This window comes from Betta splendens, chromosome 22, assembly GCF_900634795.4.
Source record: "Betta splendens chromosome 22, fBetSpl5.4, whole genome shotgun sequence".
NCBI lineage: Eukaryota > Metazoa > Chordata > Actinopteri > Anabantiformes > Osphronemidae > Betta > Betta splendens.
This window is the reverse complement of record NC_040900.2, coordinates 2,276,736-2,291,970: the sequence shown is the minus strand read 5'-3', so window position 1 is coordinate 2,291,970 and position 15,235 is coordinate 2,276,736. Positions and strand designations below refer to the sequence as shown.

At 46.4% G+C, this 15,235-nt stretch overlaps 1 protein-coding gene across 1 annotated transcript in view; it reads left to right on the top strand.

Annotated features, from left to right (window-relative positions):
- The first annotated feature begins 10,030 nt into the window (after window positions 1-10,030).
- The window catches only part of LOC114848340 (latent-transforming growth factor beta-binding protein 2-like), a 55,377-nt gene continuing 50,172 nt past the window's right edge, over window positions 10,031-15,235 (top strand). The window contains exons 1-2 of the mRNA XM_029138763.2: window positions 10,031-10,870; window positions 12,777-12,850. Of these exons, the coding sequence (XP_028994596.1) occupies window positions 10,479-10,870; window positions 12,777-12,850 (466 nt within the window). The 5' untranslated portion in view covers window positions 10,031-10,478. The remainder of the gene's footprint in view (window positions 10,871-12,776; window positions 12,851-15,235) is intronic.

Below are 15,235 nucleotides of genomic sequence, written 5' to 3'. Positions count from 1 at the left end.
ACTAAGGCCTCTCTTCATTTATTGGATAAAGTCACATCTCTGCAAACTTGCTGTCTTCAATTCTGACGTTTGTCAGTGTGATCCTGTGCTTTATAGGTTTATTGGGAAAACAGCTGTGAAAAATGATCATCATATTGATGACAACAGTCTGGCATCTACGCGGAGCAGAGGAATGTATGGATGGAACACTGCTGCTGATTAAAGAGAGCTTTTCCAAAATAAAGATTCTTTATTGCTGCTATCAATCCTCTGTGATTTACGTGCTGAGACCTGGCTCTCAACATCTGGGCTGGGACGCTGGGAGGCCACACTGAAGACCATCTACACAGACATGAAAAGGCCTCATTAGAATACATCCTTCTAACAAAAACAGGACTGCCAGCGCGTCTCGCCTCGGCGTAAACATCTGTGCATGCGGCCGAGGTCAGAGACGAGCAGAAGCCTGCAGCAGTGAGACGTCTTGAAAAACAATTTGCAGTGAGATAAAGTGTCCCCCAGCTGATGGATGTCTATGTTATATATGATGCTGGAGACGTCCTGTTGATCCATGGGCTTAGTTGTCCTGCTGGGATGTACAACTGTATTATATTCACTGTGTTGGGAAACACTTCAGTCGTTCTACATCCTCTGTAAGGACGGGCCTCTAATGCAGAGGCCAAGTGTTTCACAGATGCCTCATGCTGCTCCACCCTGCTGTCAGCCCCGTGTCACCACAGCAGGTATGAATCAGCTGTGAAGTCAGATCACGCAGACGATGTGTTTGTGCTGACTCTGTCAGTCACTGGTCCAAACTGGCGTATCGCGACATCTGGATGACTCATGCGCTAACTTGCAGAAATTATACTAATGAATGGATTCTTATGAATCCATAAACAAAGGCGCACCAGGGCCACGAGGTCAGGACTCATACACAGATCACCTGCAGCAATGAATTAAACAGCCCTTCATCTTCCCGTCTTCCACCACCTCAACATTAAAGCCACTAGGTGGTGATGATGCTGTGGCTGGACGCTCCTGAACTACAGTATGACACCGATGGCTGGCGCTGGTACAAATGGACCTGTGGTACTGGCCTCTTCCCCCACAGCCACAGTGAACTGTGACGCCTTCAGGCTGCTGATTCTGAGCACTCACCGGGTCAGATGTCTGAGTCCGTGGTTGGAGCCGTGAAAAAATGGAAGCGCCTTCATTTAGAAATTGACAGTTTTGCTTCTGTCCACGATTGCGACTCAACTACAATAGCAGATCTGGCCATTAAATGTGCCATGTCCCTCTATTTCCTCCTCAGCACCGTTACACGTTTATCTGCACGCCAGTCTCACTTTCACATCTGTCTGTGAAGATGAATCTGAAAAGTAAAATGTGAAAAATGAGCCCCATGGACTTTTTGGACGGTGCACGAGCGTGGAGGCTGTTGCACCGCGTGCACCACTACATGCAACCAAACGCACTGACGTGGACCTGCAGCGAGCACAGAGAGGTTCAGTCCACCTGCCGAAACTGCTGATCCTGTCCTGAACTCTGCCAAAACGTCTCTGACGGGAGTGGTCGAAGGGAAGGGACCACCCTGGTGGGAGGAACAGGGTGAGGCCGTGGTGCAGCTGACAGACAGATTGACTGCATCCTTCAACGTGCCCAGCTCTCAGGTTTGATGATGGCAGGCAAACAAGCTGTGTTCACCTCAGCTGCGTTCACAAGACGCCTCCCGACACTCACCGCTGATGTGAACTGCATGTAATCATATGGGATCCTACCCGCTAAGCTTTTCCCTGTTAAAGGATTAATGCCCCCCCTTTGAAGATATCAGGCTCCAAGCCCATTAGAGGAAATGATGTCATCCCTCCAGGCTCCTCTTTCCCGTGCTGAGAGGAGCCCACTGTGGGGCATGGCAGGAGTCCCTTCCTGTCGGAGGGTGTGAGCCACCCAACACGATGATGAGGAGACGTCCAGAGCAGCCTGGACCCACTTTAAAGGCGAGGAACCGGGACGTGGGAGATGTCATGGACGTGGCAGCCAGAGTTTGTCCCACTGCGGCTGTGGGTGGGATCACCGGCGTCACTGTGGATTTCCTCTCAGGGTGGAAATACGCCACCAGTATATTTCTACACCAAGAATATCAATAAGACTCAAAACAAAAATAATCACGACAGTTATTTGCAGTGTGTTTGTATCCAAAATGTTCTAAAGCGGTTTGCAGATGCTGAAAGGTCAGAACTAAAGCGAACAGAACATTCTGGCTCCGGGCTGCGACGCAGACATGCTTTCGATTCGCTCGCTCCATTGGGATAAAATGACTGAAATCCTGCGAACGTTAGGTTGTCATCAGAATCCCTCAGGTCAGCTGTTAAGCTGCATCCACGGAGCCGCCGTCATCATTTACATAAGCGGCCAATGAGGAGGTATTCACCGTCGTCTGTGGACGCGGCCGCAATATTTTCCATCCACTGAATTAATCTGGGATCTTGTTACAGTCGTTAGAAAACGCAACAGCAAGATTCTTGTGGTAAAGTAAACATTACATCAGCGGGAACGACCTCTCCAAGGAGGCTTTCATGGAAATAAACGTCCCAGTAAATATACAGTGTTCACCGCTGACGTTTTCACTCACAGATTCCCCACGTTTTCCATTTTCTGGGGTTTGTGCCGCGAACATGACAGTGACATAAACACTGTTATGCAACCGAAGCAGTTCCTGGGTGTTTGTGATAAGAAGATGAAGCTCCGTTCTCTTTAGGCTCGTGATTAACGGCTCCCAGGTTGCTTCCAGATGTGGACCGGCCTCAGACACACTCCAAGTACATTTTCTGATCAATTCATCAATAAGCGAGTGAGTGACCCTACACAACGATATTCATCATCTGAGGGGATGAGGCGCTGATGTAATAAGGAGATCTGACTCTTTGCATCATTCTTTATGTTAAATGCTGGACAGATGCTTGGTCCCGGCCAGCGATGACCAAACTTCTCAACACTCTCCACTGCCGAGATGAAAACAATAAAGTGGTGGAAACAGGAATGGGACGAATGTAAATGTTGTGGATCAAAGCTTGTAATATCAGCCAGGCTTTGGGTGGAGAACGTCTACAGCTGCATCTGCCCAACGCCACAGGTTGGGTTTATTTTATAGGGAAGCCTGAAATATTCTGGATGCGTCTCCACACAACAAACAGAGACTGTGTTGTTTATGAACATGGCCGTTTACGCCGTCTGAGCTCCAAGTCCAAACCGTGAGCCGATTTCAAACGTGAAACAGAGCGGCCACTGACTGCAGACCAAGGACACGTCTCAGCATCGGCACCGCTAAACAGAAACAGCTCCAGGACCTTATCAGTTTGTTAACAGTTCTGGATAATTGACTCATCCATCATCATTTGTTTTCCCACTCAGCTGTAAATCTGTTTTTATTCATTTAGCAGTTGATTTTTTCTTTTGGTGCACTGAGCCAGGATCACAGATGACACTGGGTCCACTCTGGTGACATAATGATGATGGATTGATGCTGTGGTGAACTACCTGTAAAGTCCAGCGTCAGCGTTGAATAAAGGTCAAACCAGGCCGGACTCCTCAGTCCACAGCCGTCGTCCTGCTCTCAGCCTGACGGTAAACGGTGCCCAGTGTGTGACCACTGGGTCATGTAGACACACGGCTCACGGTGCCATGTGAAGTCATGAGGATCAGCACCATGAGGAAACTCACCTTTTCTGGCACTTGGGGCTGTGTAGCAGCAGGTCTGTCTGCGGGCTTATTAAAACTTGGCTCCCTAATGAACATTTGCCCTTGAAGCCTGCTGAGCGCTCGCTGCTCCTCAGGAGACGGCTCTGGACACACGGGGCCTCTCTTCCTGCTCCCTACGGAGCGCCCGAGTATAAAAGTCGGCCGCGCCGGGAGGACGGGCTGGAGTCATATGAACGCTTTCACATCACAGTGAACTGGAATGTTAACAGCAGAACAGATCCAGCCTGTTTCCCAGTCTTTGACCGTGTGAGCTGATGAGCAGAGCAGTCGCCGGCGCTGCGGATGTTTTCTGTTTAGCGTTGAGTCACTGTCAACTTGTAGTCGTTGCCGCGGGTGATTTAAAGTCGCCGCCGAGGCATGAGAGCGCGGCGAGGAAGAGCCGGTTCCACACGGAACCGTGTCATGACTTCACACGGGAACGTATGTGCAGCTCAGTGTGAGCTCGTAGACAGTTTGTCCAGTCTAGGGTTCAGATTTACAAGGTGTGTGTGTGTGTGTGCGTGTGTGCGTGTGTGCGTGTGTGCGTGTGTGCGTGTGTGTGTGTGTGTGTGTGTGTGTGTGTGTGTGTGTGTGTGTGTGTGCGTGCGTGTGTGCGTGCGTGTGTGCGTGTGTGTGTGTGTGTGTCTTTCTGGTCCGTCCGTCCGTCAGTCCATCCGTCCGTCTGTTCCACTTCACATCTGGCTGGGATGACTTAGACACAAAGTAAAAAACCCTCAGATCAAAGAGATTCCTCCGAGCCGCCGTGATGAATGGAGCAGTTTTCCCAAACATCTGTTAGAGGCCTTGGTGTCTGTCTGCCTGGAGGCTCTTGCAGACAGGTCAGTGCAGTCATGGAGGCTTCCTCCCTGAGCCTCACATGCCCATTCTTCCCCTCAGTCCCCTCTAATGGATCCCATGGTCTTAACAAGGTTTCATTGATGGCCGTTGCGCGAGCTGGACTGCAGTTCTGCTGCTGTTGATGTTACCCTATTGACCCTCACACTGGAGGGATCCCCACCCCAACACTGGAGATTAATAGTGCGAGCACTTTGAAGTAATTGCGGCTAATTGTCGTGTCATCTCCTTTTCCTTTGAAGCGTGTTCGTGATAAACAGAACTTAGGTCAACAGTTTATTCTGACTAAATGGACTATGGGAAAAATGTTTAATGGATTGAAAAATAACAAATTTATCATGCGTAATAGGAAGCTATTCAGGTCAAATTGACCTCATGTGGGGGGTAAATCGCATCATAACTTTCTGGCACTTGACTTTCACTGTTAATTGGGGGCAGTGAAGAAGATTTTTCATTCACCTAACTGAAGCAAGCACATGATTCTCTGCTCGCAGCTAACCAAGCATGAGGCCGATGCAGCGGGACCAGCCGCCATCATTATTACAGCAATACTTGGAAGTAAAGTCAAGGCTTTGGCTCGAACTGCTGCAAGTGCGATAACAAGTTCATGTGCTGGAGCGTCAGAAAGCGAAAGGCGCGTGTCACCAGTGAGTCAGACCCGACGGCTGTGCATCACCCATTCCCAGCAGCGAAGGTAAACATAGCTGAATTACTCAGCATACCACAGGCTAATTTAGAAACAACCCACAGTTTAGTCAGCTCTCCTCCAGCGTGTGTGCAGTCGGGCCGTGGGGCGGCTCAGAAACAACAGCTCTGTTTTTAGTGTCATCCTATCAAAGCAGCCAACGCTGTTTGTCTCAATGTCCTAAAATAATCTCTTGTGGGTCCTGTAGAAAAACGTGAGGTTTCAAAACTTCCAGAGGAGTGAGTGTTATAAATAGACTGCATGTCTTTACTATTACAGGCCTAATACAGTACTTGCTTACAGTGTGTTGGGAAATAATTATTAAGTGAGGCCAAGTCGAATAAAAGCTCTTTTATGAGCTCTGCAGGACACTCGTTAAAGGCAGATCTAAAATGTAGGAGCGGATCCGACGCGTTTTTAGCTCGACACTGTCGATGTTTAAGTTAATGTGTTCCAAATCAAACTAATGCCTGTTCATAGTATAAACCCTGAGGTGCATTACCTTTAACCCAAATTCAAAATGAACCTATTTAACGCCTCCTATGACTCACGCTGTGTCAAAGTCTGTTATAAAACTGCGCTGCAGAGAGTCATCAGTTAGTTATTTAGTAGATAAGTGGTGTTTTTCTCCTGTGGTGGGTGGAGAAATGGAGTGTAATTGGTGCAGATATCCTCTATCCTCTTGGTAAAGCTGCTAATGTGGAAAGTACTTGACCTTGATTTTCCATGGTGCGTTCATGGAGACGCTGTGCACAGGGCGCCGTGGTGCTCACAGGGGACGCAGCACTGCTTCAGGACGAGTGGTCTCAGCCCGTCTAAAGGTCACAGCCCGACGACCTCACGGACACAGGCCCAGAAGGCCGGTGGAGAGCCGGAGGATGAACGCTGGTCTATCACTCAAAACCTGCATCACAATCAATAAAGGCATCCCGCTGTCACCAGCACTGATTTATCCTCAGCTCATCCAAACGTTTCAGCTGCATCTGGTGGGTTATTATGAGCCCCCACATATTGGGAAAATGTATGCTTTCTGGAAAAGTGTAGCAAGTCCACGTCTGACCCAGTTGGCTGCCAACACGATCCACCCTTTGAACGTGCTCCAGTGGCATCTATCATGTGGTGCAGATACATCATGCTGCATGTTGTTCATTACTCCAACGACGTCAAACGTAGAGAGGCAGAGGGACGGTGCCGCAAAAGTCAAAGCTCGAGGGGAAAATGTAAAAAAGAGGGAGTGCAGAATGAAACTAAGGCGCTCGTTATGTTTTATGTTCATCTTTAAATTGACAGTTTGAATCATAATAAAACAGCAGGGAGCGTCTCTTTTCTGTGTCTGATGCAATAACACACCAACAAACTTCATCTCTGGTTAAATATTACAGCGGTCATAAGGTAGCACAGCTTCCTGAATCCCATTTAAATAGCAGAGGTGCTTCTGTCTTCCTGATCCTGATACATTCACCTTAATCAGAGAAATATTTAGCCCATAGATGGAAGCGTCTGCCTGTCGTCTTTTAATTCCTCCAGTGCGTCAGAGACTCTGACCCTCTGAGTTCCCTGAATACCAGCAGAACACATCTGTTCAGCAACCACTTCGAGCCAAAACAACTTCATCATCATCTAGTGAGGTTTTTCAAAGAGGCCAAAGGGTTAATTCGTAAAAAGGAAGTACTTAATCTAATCATTGTCACACTTTTCTTGCACATTGCAAACCAGGCAGCGCAAAGTCTTTGTTAACTTAACAACTCCCCAAGAAATGAATGAGCTGATTATTCAGTTGTGAAGTAATGCAGGGTGGACGCGTTGCCAGCGCTGTGACATCCATTGGAAACGGAGCCAAGGATGCGAAAGTCTGGTTCACTTTAACATGTTTCTGGACCGCTCTGCTGTTTGAGAGCGCGGAGGGAGGTGATAGATTTCCCCTTCGTGAGCACTAACGTATATAAATGCCAGTTGTTTGTACAGTCCGGCTTGGAGTCACACACACACAAAGAGTGTTCCATTTTATCAAACCAGCGTGTGAAAACAACAATAAAAGCAGGCAGGACGATCATCAAAGCCAAGGTGGACGGGCCTTTTTTAAATGCCGCCCATGTGACCTACTTCTGTTGCACAGCTGACAGCGGTTCATTCACAGAGGCTGGGAACGACCCGCATCCTCGCTCTGAGCACATCACAGTCACAGTCCCTGTCTTTAACTGCTTCCTGTTGCTGCTGGATGGCCTGTTTCATGTACACTGCTCCGTGGAGGTCATCCATAACATGTCCTTCAAGTAAAGCTGTCATGTTTAATGAAACCAGCTACATTAATAAAGCACATCATTCCAAACAAACCGCTTTCTTCCATTTTCCCCAGGTCCTCACTACTGCTCAGTCTGAACAATGTCAGTATTATGTTAGATGCAGTGGAACAGGGGTTCTGATACCAGCAGCAAAAAGAAGACATGGACGAGCTTTGATCATCAGAGACCGGTTCACACGGATCACTCAGAAGCCTGGAGGCAAAGCTGAGAATATACTGTACACTTAATAAATGACTTAACAGGAGGTAATGATGCTGTTCTAATGGCTGCACTTGAATTCAGACCAACGGTAAACAGGTAAATGTGCAGCATTTAAGATTCATCAGAAAGTACGAAATGCATGAGAACCCAAGACTTTTCTGTAGAGGCAGAAAGTCAAATAGCTTCTTAATGACCAGCATTGTTTTTTTTCAATTGTAATGGCATAAATAGTTGGATTTTGTTATTACAACCTTGTGCTTTGTAAAAAAAAGTGGAGTATAATGCAGTTATATTTCTGCACTGGATTTGAAAGATGATAGGAGTGGCAACACAAAGAAGTCTTTGTGTAGAAGCACTGGTTTTAGCCAGAGACATCCTCCTGGTATTTATTCTCGAGTTTCTCCAGATGCTGCAAATTGTGTAACATTGGGCCACATTAGGGCCGACTTTCATAACATGCCTAGTTGCTCTACAGATCCTCAGCGATTTTATGCCACTGCGGGTAGTTCTGCCTTTTAACGCCACACTTGGAAGAAGTTTATTAGCTCAGCTTCAATGTCAAAGTTGATGTGAGATGTATCCAGATGTTTAGTCCACTTTCACACCAAATGTAAGTGTGCAGTTAATTCACACACAGCATGTAACGCAATATGACAATAACAGTGATGACAGGGACAATAATAAAAAAGTTTTATACAGTTTTGTAAAATATCCTTCATCTATGTTTTTAAATAAAGTTAATTTGAATGACGCTAGCTTACTTCTTGGCCGCGCTAGCTGCCCTCGCTACTTAGCTGTCATTTACAGCCTTCGCACGAAACAATATAAAACCTTAAGATGAACGCTTGTTATTAATGTGAAAATAAAACGGATCCGTACATGTGTGCGTCGCTTTGCTACAGACCGCTGCCGTGGATCTGCCCTGCTAGCTTTTCAGGTACCGGAAGTGTATGAACCTGCAAGCAGAGGGTGAACAGTCCAGTAAGTGCATTTACAGTTAGACAGATGTTAAAGTCTAGCAAACATAGATAAAATATAAAACTTAATGAGAAGTAGGAATAAATGACTAAGTATTTAATAGCATGAACAGGTAATAATAAAGCTAAATGATAAATAGGCTATTAAAACTGTTAGCATAAGCTAATGAGTTTATACAGTAATTATGAATAGTTTAATCACAGAAATTGTGATTGTGTGACAGTTGTCCAAAAATGTAGAATATTTATGTAGAATGAGTGATAACCGGTTGAAATATTTTGTATGTAAAAGATTCTGAGAACCAGACTGAACTTGTGGACTGGTTTCCTTTCGCGCACCTCCTGTGTCACCTTTAACGGCGCTGCCGTGCCCTGTTCATGGGGGTCGTCACATGGTGGATGACGCTTATCATTGTGCCCCTGCAGTAACTGCCTATCATTTGTTTTAGGGTAATATTCCCTTTCAAAGCGTTGTGCGTCCCCTCTGTGGTAGGAAGCAGAATGGCCGGGCAGCCTGTTGGTTTTTCCCTGTGCTGCTGTGTGTCTTGGACGGCGGTCCAGCGAGTGGTAACGGTGCTGTGGGACCACTCGTGAGAGAGAGAGAGAGAGAGAGAGAGAGAGAGAGAGAGAGAGAGAGAGAGAGAGAGAGAGAGAGAGAGAGAGAGAGAGAGAGAGAGAGAGAGAGAGACAGCCGTGCATCTTTGCGGGCTGAATGGGGAGAGGGAGCCAAATCTCTCTGGGTTGTACACGATCCTACGGGAAAAGAGAAATGTGTTGTTTCCAGACTTTCGGGGGGAAAGTGATGATGCAGCATGGATGTGAGGCGGAGATAAATGGGATTTGTTACATAACTTGACCAGTTTTCCAAGGTTTTAGTGTGAGTTTGAACTTTAAGCTTCCTATACGTTTCACGTTCACATCAAAGGATCTGTCAAACTGCAATATGCGTGTAGTGAATTACAGCACAAATTGGACTCAAAGCCCTTAACACTGTGCTAAAATGCCTACACCCAGTAAATTTAGAAGGTCGTAAAAGTAAGTAAATAAATATTTCAGCAAAGGCGCTGAGTCTTTAAGAAACACATCTGGAAATGTTAGATTTTTTATGATGCTGCTGTAACGTATAAATTCAAATGTAAATTGAGGATAATGATTAACACAGCTGAATTCACTTTAATTGTCCCGATCACAGAAATCACAGAAAAAAGACGCAGTAACATGATGTAAGTTGGCAGCGTCACATCAAGTGCGTGTGGGCGCACGGACCGAGCGGTGCAGTGAGTGGAAACAACAATACGCTCGACGAGCGGGGGGGAGTTTCTTCTCGCGCAGCGCGTGCAGCCCCTACAAAAAAGTCCCGGTGCCTCCAGATCCAAGGAGGTGGTGATATTCATGGGAGCGCGGCTGAAACGCGCTCACTCGGAGCAGGAGTGAGGTTTCCGCTGCCAGCGCGGCTCTGGTTGCGTCTCTCTCGAACAGACCCCGCATGGAGTAAAGTTGGCTTAAAAACTCCCGCAGAGGCTTTTCCCCACTTTTGGACCGCTGCTGTGACGACCTGAAGCTATTGGCCCCACCTGGCCATTATGAGGCGGTCTCCAGGCTCTCTGCGCGCTCGGGACAGGATGCCGTCTTGCTGAACTCACCCAGTCGCGGATTTTCTACCAGCTCTCGTTCTACTGGCTCCTGAAGCGGCAGCGCCGTCTGCGCCTTTACGCGGTACTTTCAAAACTTTGTGCGTCCAAAATGGACCGCGCAGGCTTCGCCTTGGCTTTTTTGGCGCTTCTGACTGTGGCGCTCGTGCGACCCGGTGACGGTCACGAGGCCGCGGCAGGTGGGATGACCGACGGCGGCGTCTGGGACCTGCGGTCTGCGGGGACGGCTCAAGGTCATTCCGCCGCAGGAGCGGAGCCTCCCGGGGACTGCGTCCGGTCCAGGGCTCCGGTCCGCCGGCCCCGGGGCGCCTCGTCGCGCGGGGAGGGCGCGCACGCGTCCAGGGGCGGACCGGCTCACGCTGCGGGCGCCTCTCAGGAGGACGCGCCGTCCGCCGCCAGGCACGCGGGCAGCCAGCCGCACAGGAGCAGGGTGAGCCGCAGGCAGAGCGGCAGGAGCTCTGGCAGCACCAGGAGGCTGGCGGGGTAAGAATGACGGGAAAGCTCAGGAGAAGCTACGTCTAGCATCCATCATGGAGGAGAGAGCGAACAGGAACGTGCGCCTTAATGTAATGGATGGATTCTGACATCAGGGTCATGACAGGGCGCGTAATAATAGCTGAGGCAGCTTGTAATGAACAGCAAATTGTATGAATGCTTGGAGAGTGACTGCAGATACCTCCAGTTGTGTGTAGTTGCCTGTGGCCATGTATCACAAGAGCTCAACTGGAGCACTGGCTGCTTAACATTTGGAAATTCATGTAATGATCAGAAACACCTGTTCCTGGACTCTCTCCCTCCGCATGTTTGTCTCAGTTAAACTGCAAACAGGAGTTTGTTTCATTTGTGCCATAGGGTTCTGCATTTTGGAGCGTGTTTACAGAATAATCAGAGGAGGATTTGAATGTCTCACTTTGACTCAGAGTGAGATGTAAATAAAATGTGTTATAAATGCCCCCTGCTTTGACTACGCTGTAATTTATCCACAGGCATATATATAATTTACACTCATCTTAATACAAGCGAAGGCAAAGGACAGAGGCCGACGCGGTTGATACATCATCTTACAATGAGGGTGAATGGGGATGAGTGTGTACAGGCTCCCATCACAACTTAAAAACACCATTTCTGAATATATCTGTCACCCAGACAGACGCACTGATGTGTGGTTGAAACGAGGTGCCCTGCATTCGGTGCGTGCGTTATTGCAGCGCGGCGCGAATGCCAACAAAAACCTACTGCGGCGTTGAATGAATAGGCTTCTTTGAGTTTAAAGAAGCATTACGTAAATCGGGGGAATATTACCTTTATAGTAGTCTGCACGGTGATTTTAACGCTTTGATTCATTAGATTCGGATGAATCATCTGCTGCTTGTTAGAGAAAGTTGGTTCATGACACATTTCCTCTTGGAATTCCCACTCGGCTCACTCATTTACAGCGCCCTGCGGCACTGGCAGCGTTGGGTTCACTTAACTCCCCTCCACATTCAGCCCCGCTCCGTCTCACTCCCCTTATGGTTTCGGTGCACCTGTCAGATGTTTGACACATGAACCCGCACTCCAACATTTCATGTTAGCTTTATATATAAATATAACAAGGCGTGAACAAGGTGTTCTGTGTTCATGATACAAATTTAGTTTTATAGATTTTAATTACATATATCCATCCCCGAAAGGAATTTGAATGTGACGACTGACATCTTTGGCACCGGCTTGGCTTGATTTATGATAAGTTAATCTTGCCAGAGGGCCCAAAGATTTGCATGTTATTCCTGTGACCCCTCAGTAATACTCGCAGTATTTAATGAGGGCAACACAGATGAGGTCATTGAGTCAATTCCCATTATCTTCTCAAATCACCATGCGTCAGGCGTCCACTTACTGTAATATGTGCACAGATCCATGCCAATGCTTTGATTATTGCCCTGAAGCTCTAGCGGTGAGGCGTCTTTTCATCTGCCTCACTGTAAAGTGTGGGTTAAACAAGTGCAAAGAATCCAGTAAATCCACTAACTGTCATTTGCTCAGTGATATAAAGATGCAGGGTGCTTCTCACGTCCCCTGTGTCTCACATAATCCCTTCAAGGCTCAGATAACTCTATTTGTTTTTGCACTGGACTCTCGTGTAACCGTCAGGGACCTGTGGGTCCAGACTGAGATAGAGTTTCATGACTTGCCCTGACATTTTTATCAAATGAAATGCAATTATAGTTTAATTTCAGCTCTGTTCATATCAATAGTTCAGCCACATTTATTTGACACAGCTTTAGTAATTAGTTTGTCATGCAAAGGTCCAAGGCCTCCCTCCCTTATTAATATTGCTCTGTGAATAAGGACACGGTTTGTATGTGCTGAGGTGCTAATGGCATCTTCCTCCCTCTCTTTTTATCAGACCCAATGTCTGTGGAGGTCACCAGTGCTGCTCCGGTTGGGCTTTGGCACCAGGCACGAATCGCTGCATCAAACGTAAGTAACGACATGTCCCCTGCTCCTATTATTATTACCCCTCATTGTCAAGATCATCTTGTGGTGTTTGTGCATTAAAATTAGTACTCAGCGCTTGCCTTTTTTGAGTAGGCGCTTCAGTGCTGGAGGAAGTGCTTCATTATTTTACCACAGCACTGTTGGATGTTTTTACAGCCACATAATTGGGTAGAAGAGTGTGTGTGGAGTCAAGATATGAATGATAAATAATCAATCACAATAAAATGTCAACAGAGGCCTAACTCTGTCACAGCAAAACATCATCTTTACCTCTGGGCCTAAAAAAGCAACGGCTTAAAGAATGTGTCAATTTTATGCTCATGACCAGAACAGTTTTCTGCAAACGAAATAACAGGCTGTGATTGGAGCTTTCTACCAAGAGAGTTATATTTGGATTTTACTCTTGAATTAAAACCCACAGCAAGCAGTTTCTCTACTAGTATAGTATATACTTTATATATAGATAGCGGTTAGCTGCACATTTATTGTTTTAACTGTTTCTTCTGTGCTAATTTTCTCCCTCACACGCATACAGTCGTACACACAGTGGCCTCTGACTTCTAATTTGATCTCGTTCTCTCCTTCCCACTGCAAATACCTCATCCGCCTAAAGACATCCTCACTAAGGTGTAAATCAAATTTAACATGCACTGCAGTTACTCAAATTGAAAGAGCAAATACTTCAGTTCTCCCAGAAAGTAGCAGGTCCAGGCTAATGTGCCTATTTTAAACAAGGCAGTGCCTCTGAGCAAACCAGAGGTTTGTCTAACCATCTGGACCCTCTTACAGCTTGGCCCTCGCCCAGGTATGACTGGAGGCTATGCTATCATCAGCTGGGTGAAGCCCCATGGCCGGCAAGGTGCCAACACAAAAGACTGGAAGCCCCTGTATAGAGGAGGAAACACATTCAGGCTATCTTCATTCTGTCCTTGTCTGAGGCTCTGGCTGCTTTATAAGCAGAAGGCAGCATGAGAAAACATGTTCACGGGGGGGAAGAAAAGGAACCAACCTGTGGGAAATCCTCACTAAAGTAATGTCTAATATAAAAATTGTCAGCTGTGGAGCTCAGCTACAGTAGGAGGCTGGGTTGGGTGTCTAGGCTTCCTAACAATAGCTCCTTGTTCAGTGGGGTCAGCGCAAACGGAACCGCTAGGTGTCCAGGGAATACACCTACACGTCTGCAGAAATGTGTTCACTCCGCTGTCAGATTGGTATCTGAAGACTCACTGGTGCCCGTGTTCTGCTGCGTTTTGACAATTTGGCCAGATGTGCTCCACAGACTTTATTTGTATATTTGTGCAGTATTGTGTGACAGCCTCATTGCTGCTTCATTTTCCCTCTGGTAACGTTAAGTGCTGTAATTTGCTAAAACCTATTACCGGGTCTAATAATGAGGAGTCTGAAATGAACCTGTCTGTCAGCTGTTAATACACTGTAGCTGTCAACAGTCTACATGTCTTTACATAGAAGTCCTTAATGTGCTGAATGCTACACATAGTTAGTGTGTTTTCAGCATGTGATCAGGCCCAATGAAAACCACCAACAATTAAATGATTAAGCAATTAGATCGTTTTAATGAAATTTAAAGCGAATTTTAAAACAAGTCTCACTCAGATGAACAACTTTTTTACCAGGGTATGACAGTAATTGTGAGGTCCGTGAATGTTCTACACCTGCTTAAACTTGAATTGGTTGAATAGCAAACATTCAGGAACATTTGCAGCCAAAGCATTAGCTTTTATGTGGAATTACCCCCAGAAATCTGTTTGCAAAATAGCAAGTTACTTAACTGAGGAATTAGAAAGAAGGATTGATTTGCTGACATGTTTTAGGACAAACATACAGTAGTAACCCTCAATTAGTTGTATATCATTACACAGTTACTGTTTTGAACTTTTCATTCATCACATTTTGGAAGTGTTGACCCAATATAGCAAGAAGCTTTGAAGCCTGTGTTGCGGAGGATGTTGTAGACATCACATCTTGTTTAAATCTGCTCACTTTTGTCTTTGAACTCTGAAATGTGGCTTTAACTCAAACCTGACTGTAGGTCGTTACAACGTTGCACCGTGCTGTCAGGAGTAGTGTCGCTGTTAGGTTTGAGGTAAATGTTCATGCATTTCATATAAGGTGTAGGTTTTATATATACAAAAAAAGCTGTTCACCAAATCATGGCTGAAAAAGCCTTTTTATATGCCCACAGTGATAATGATTATATGTCTGGCAGGTGCACTTGTCATACCTCTTTTTGAGGCATGTTACAACTTTATGTAACTGAAATTTATCCTGAGGGAGATATGATATGACTAGAGGGGGAACATTTTATCCATCCATTGTATCAAATTTTGATAACAAGAGTGATTTAAC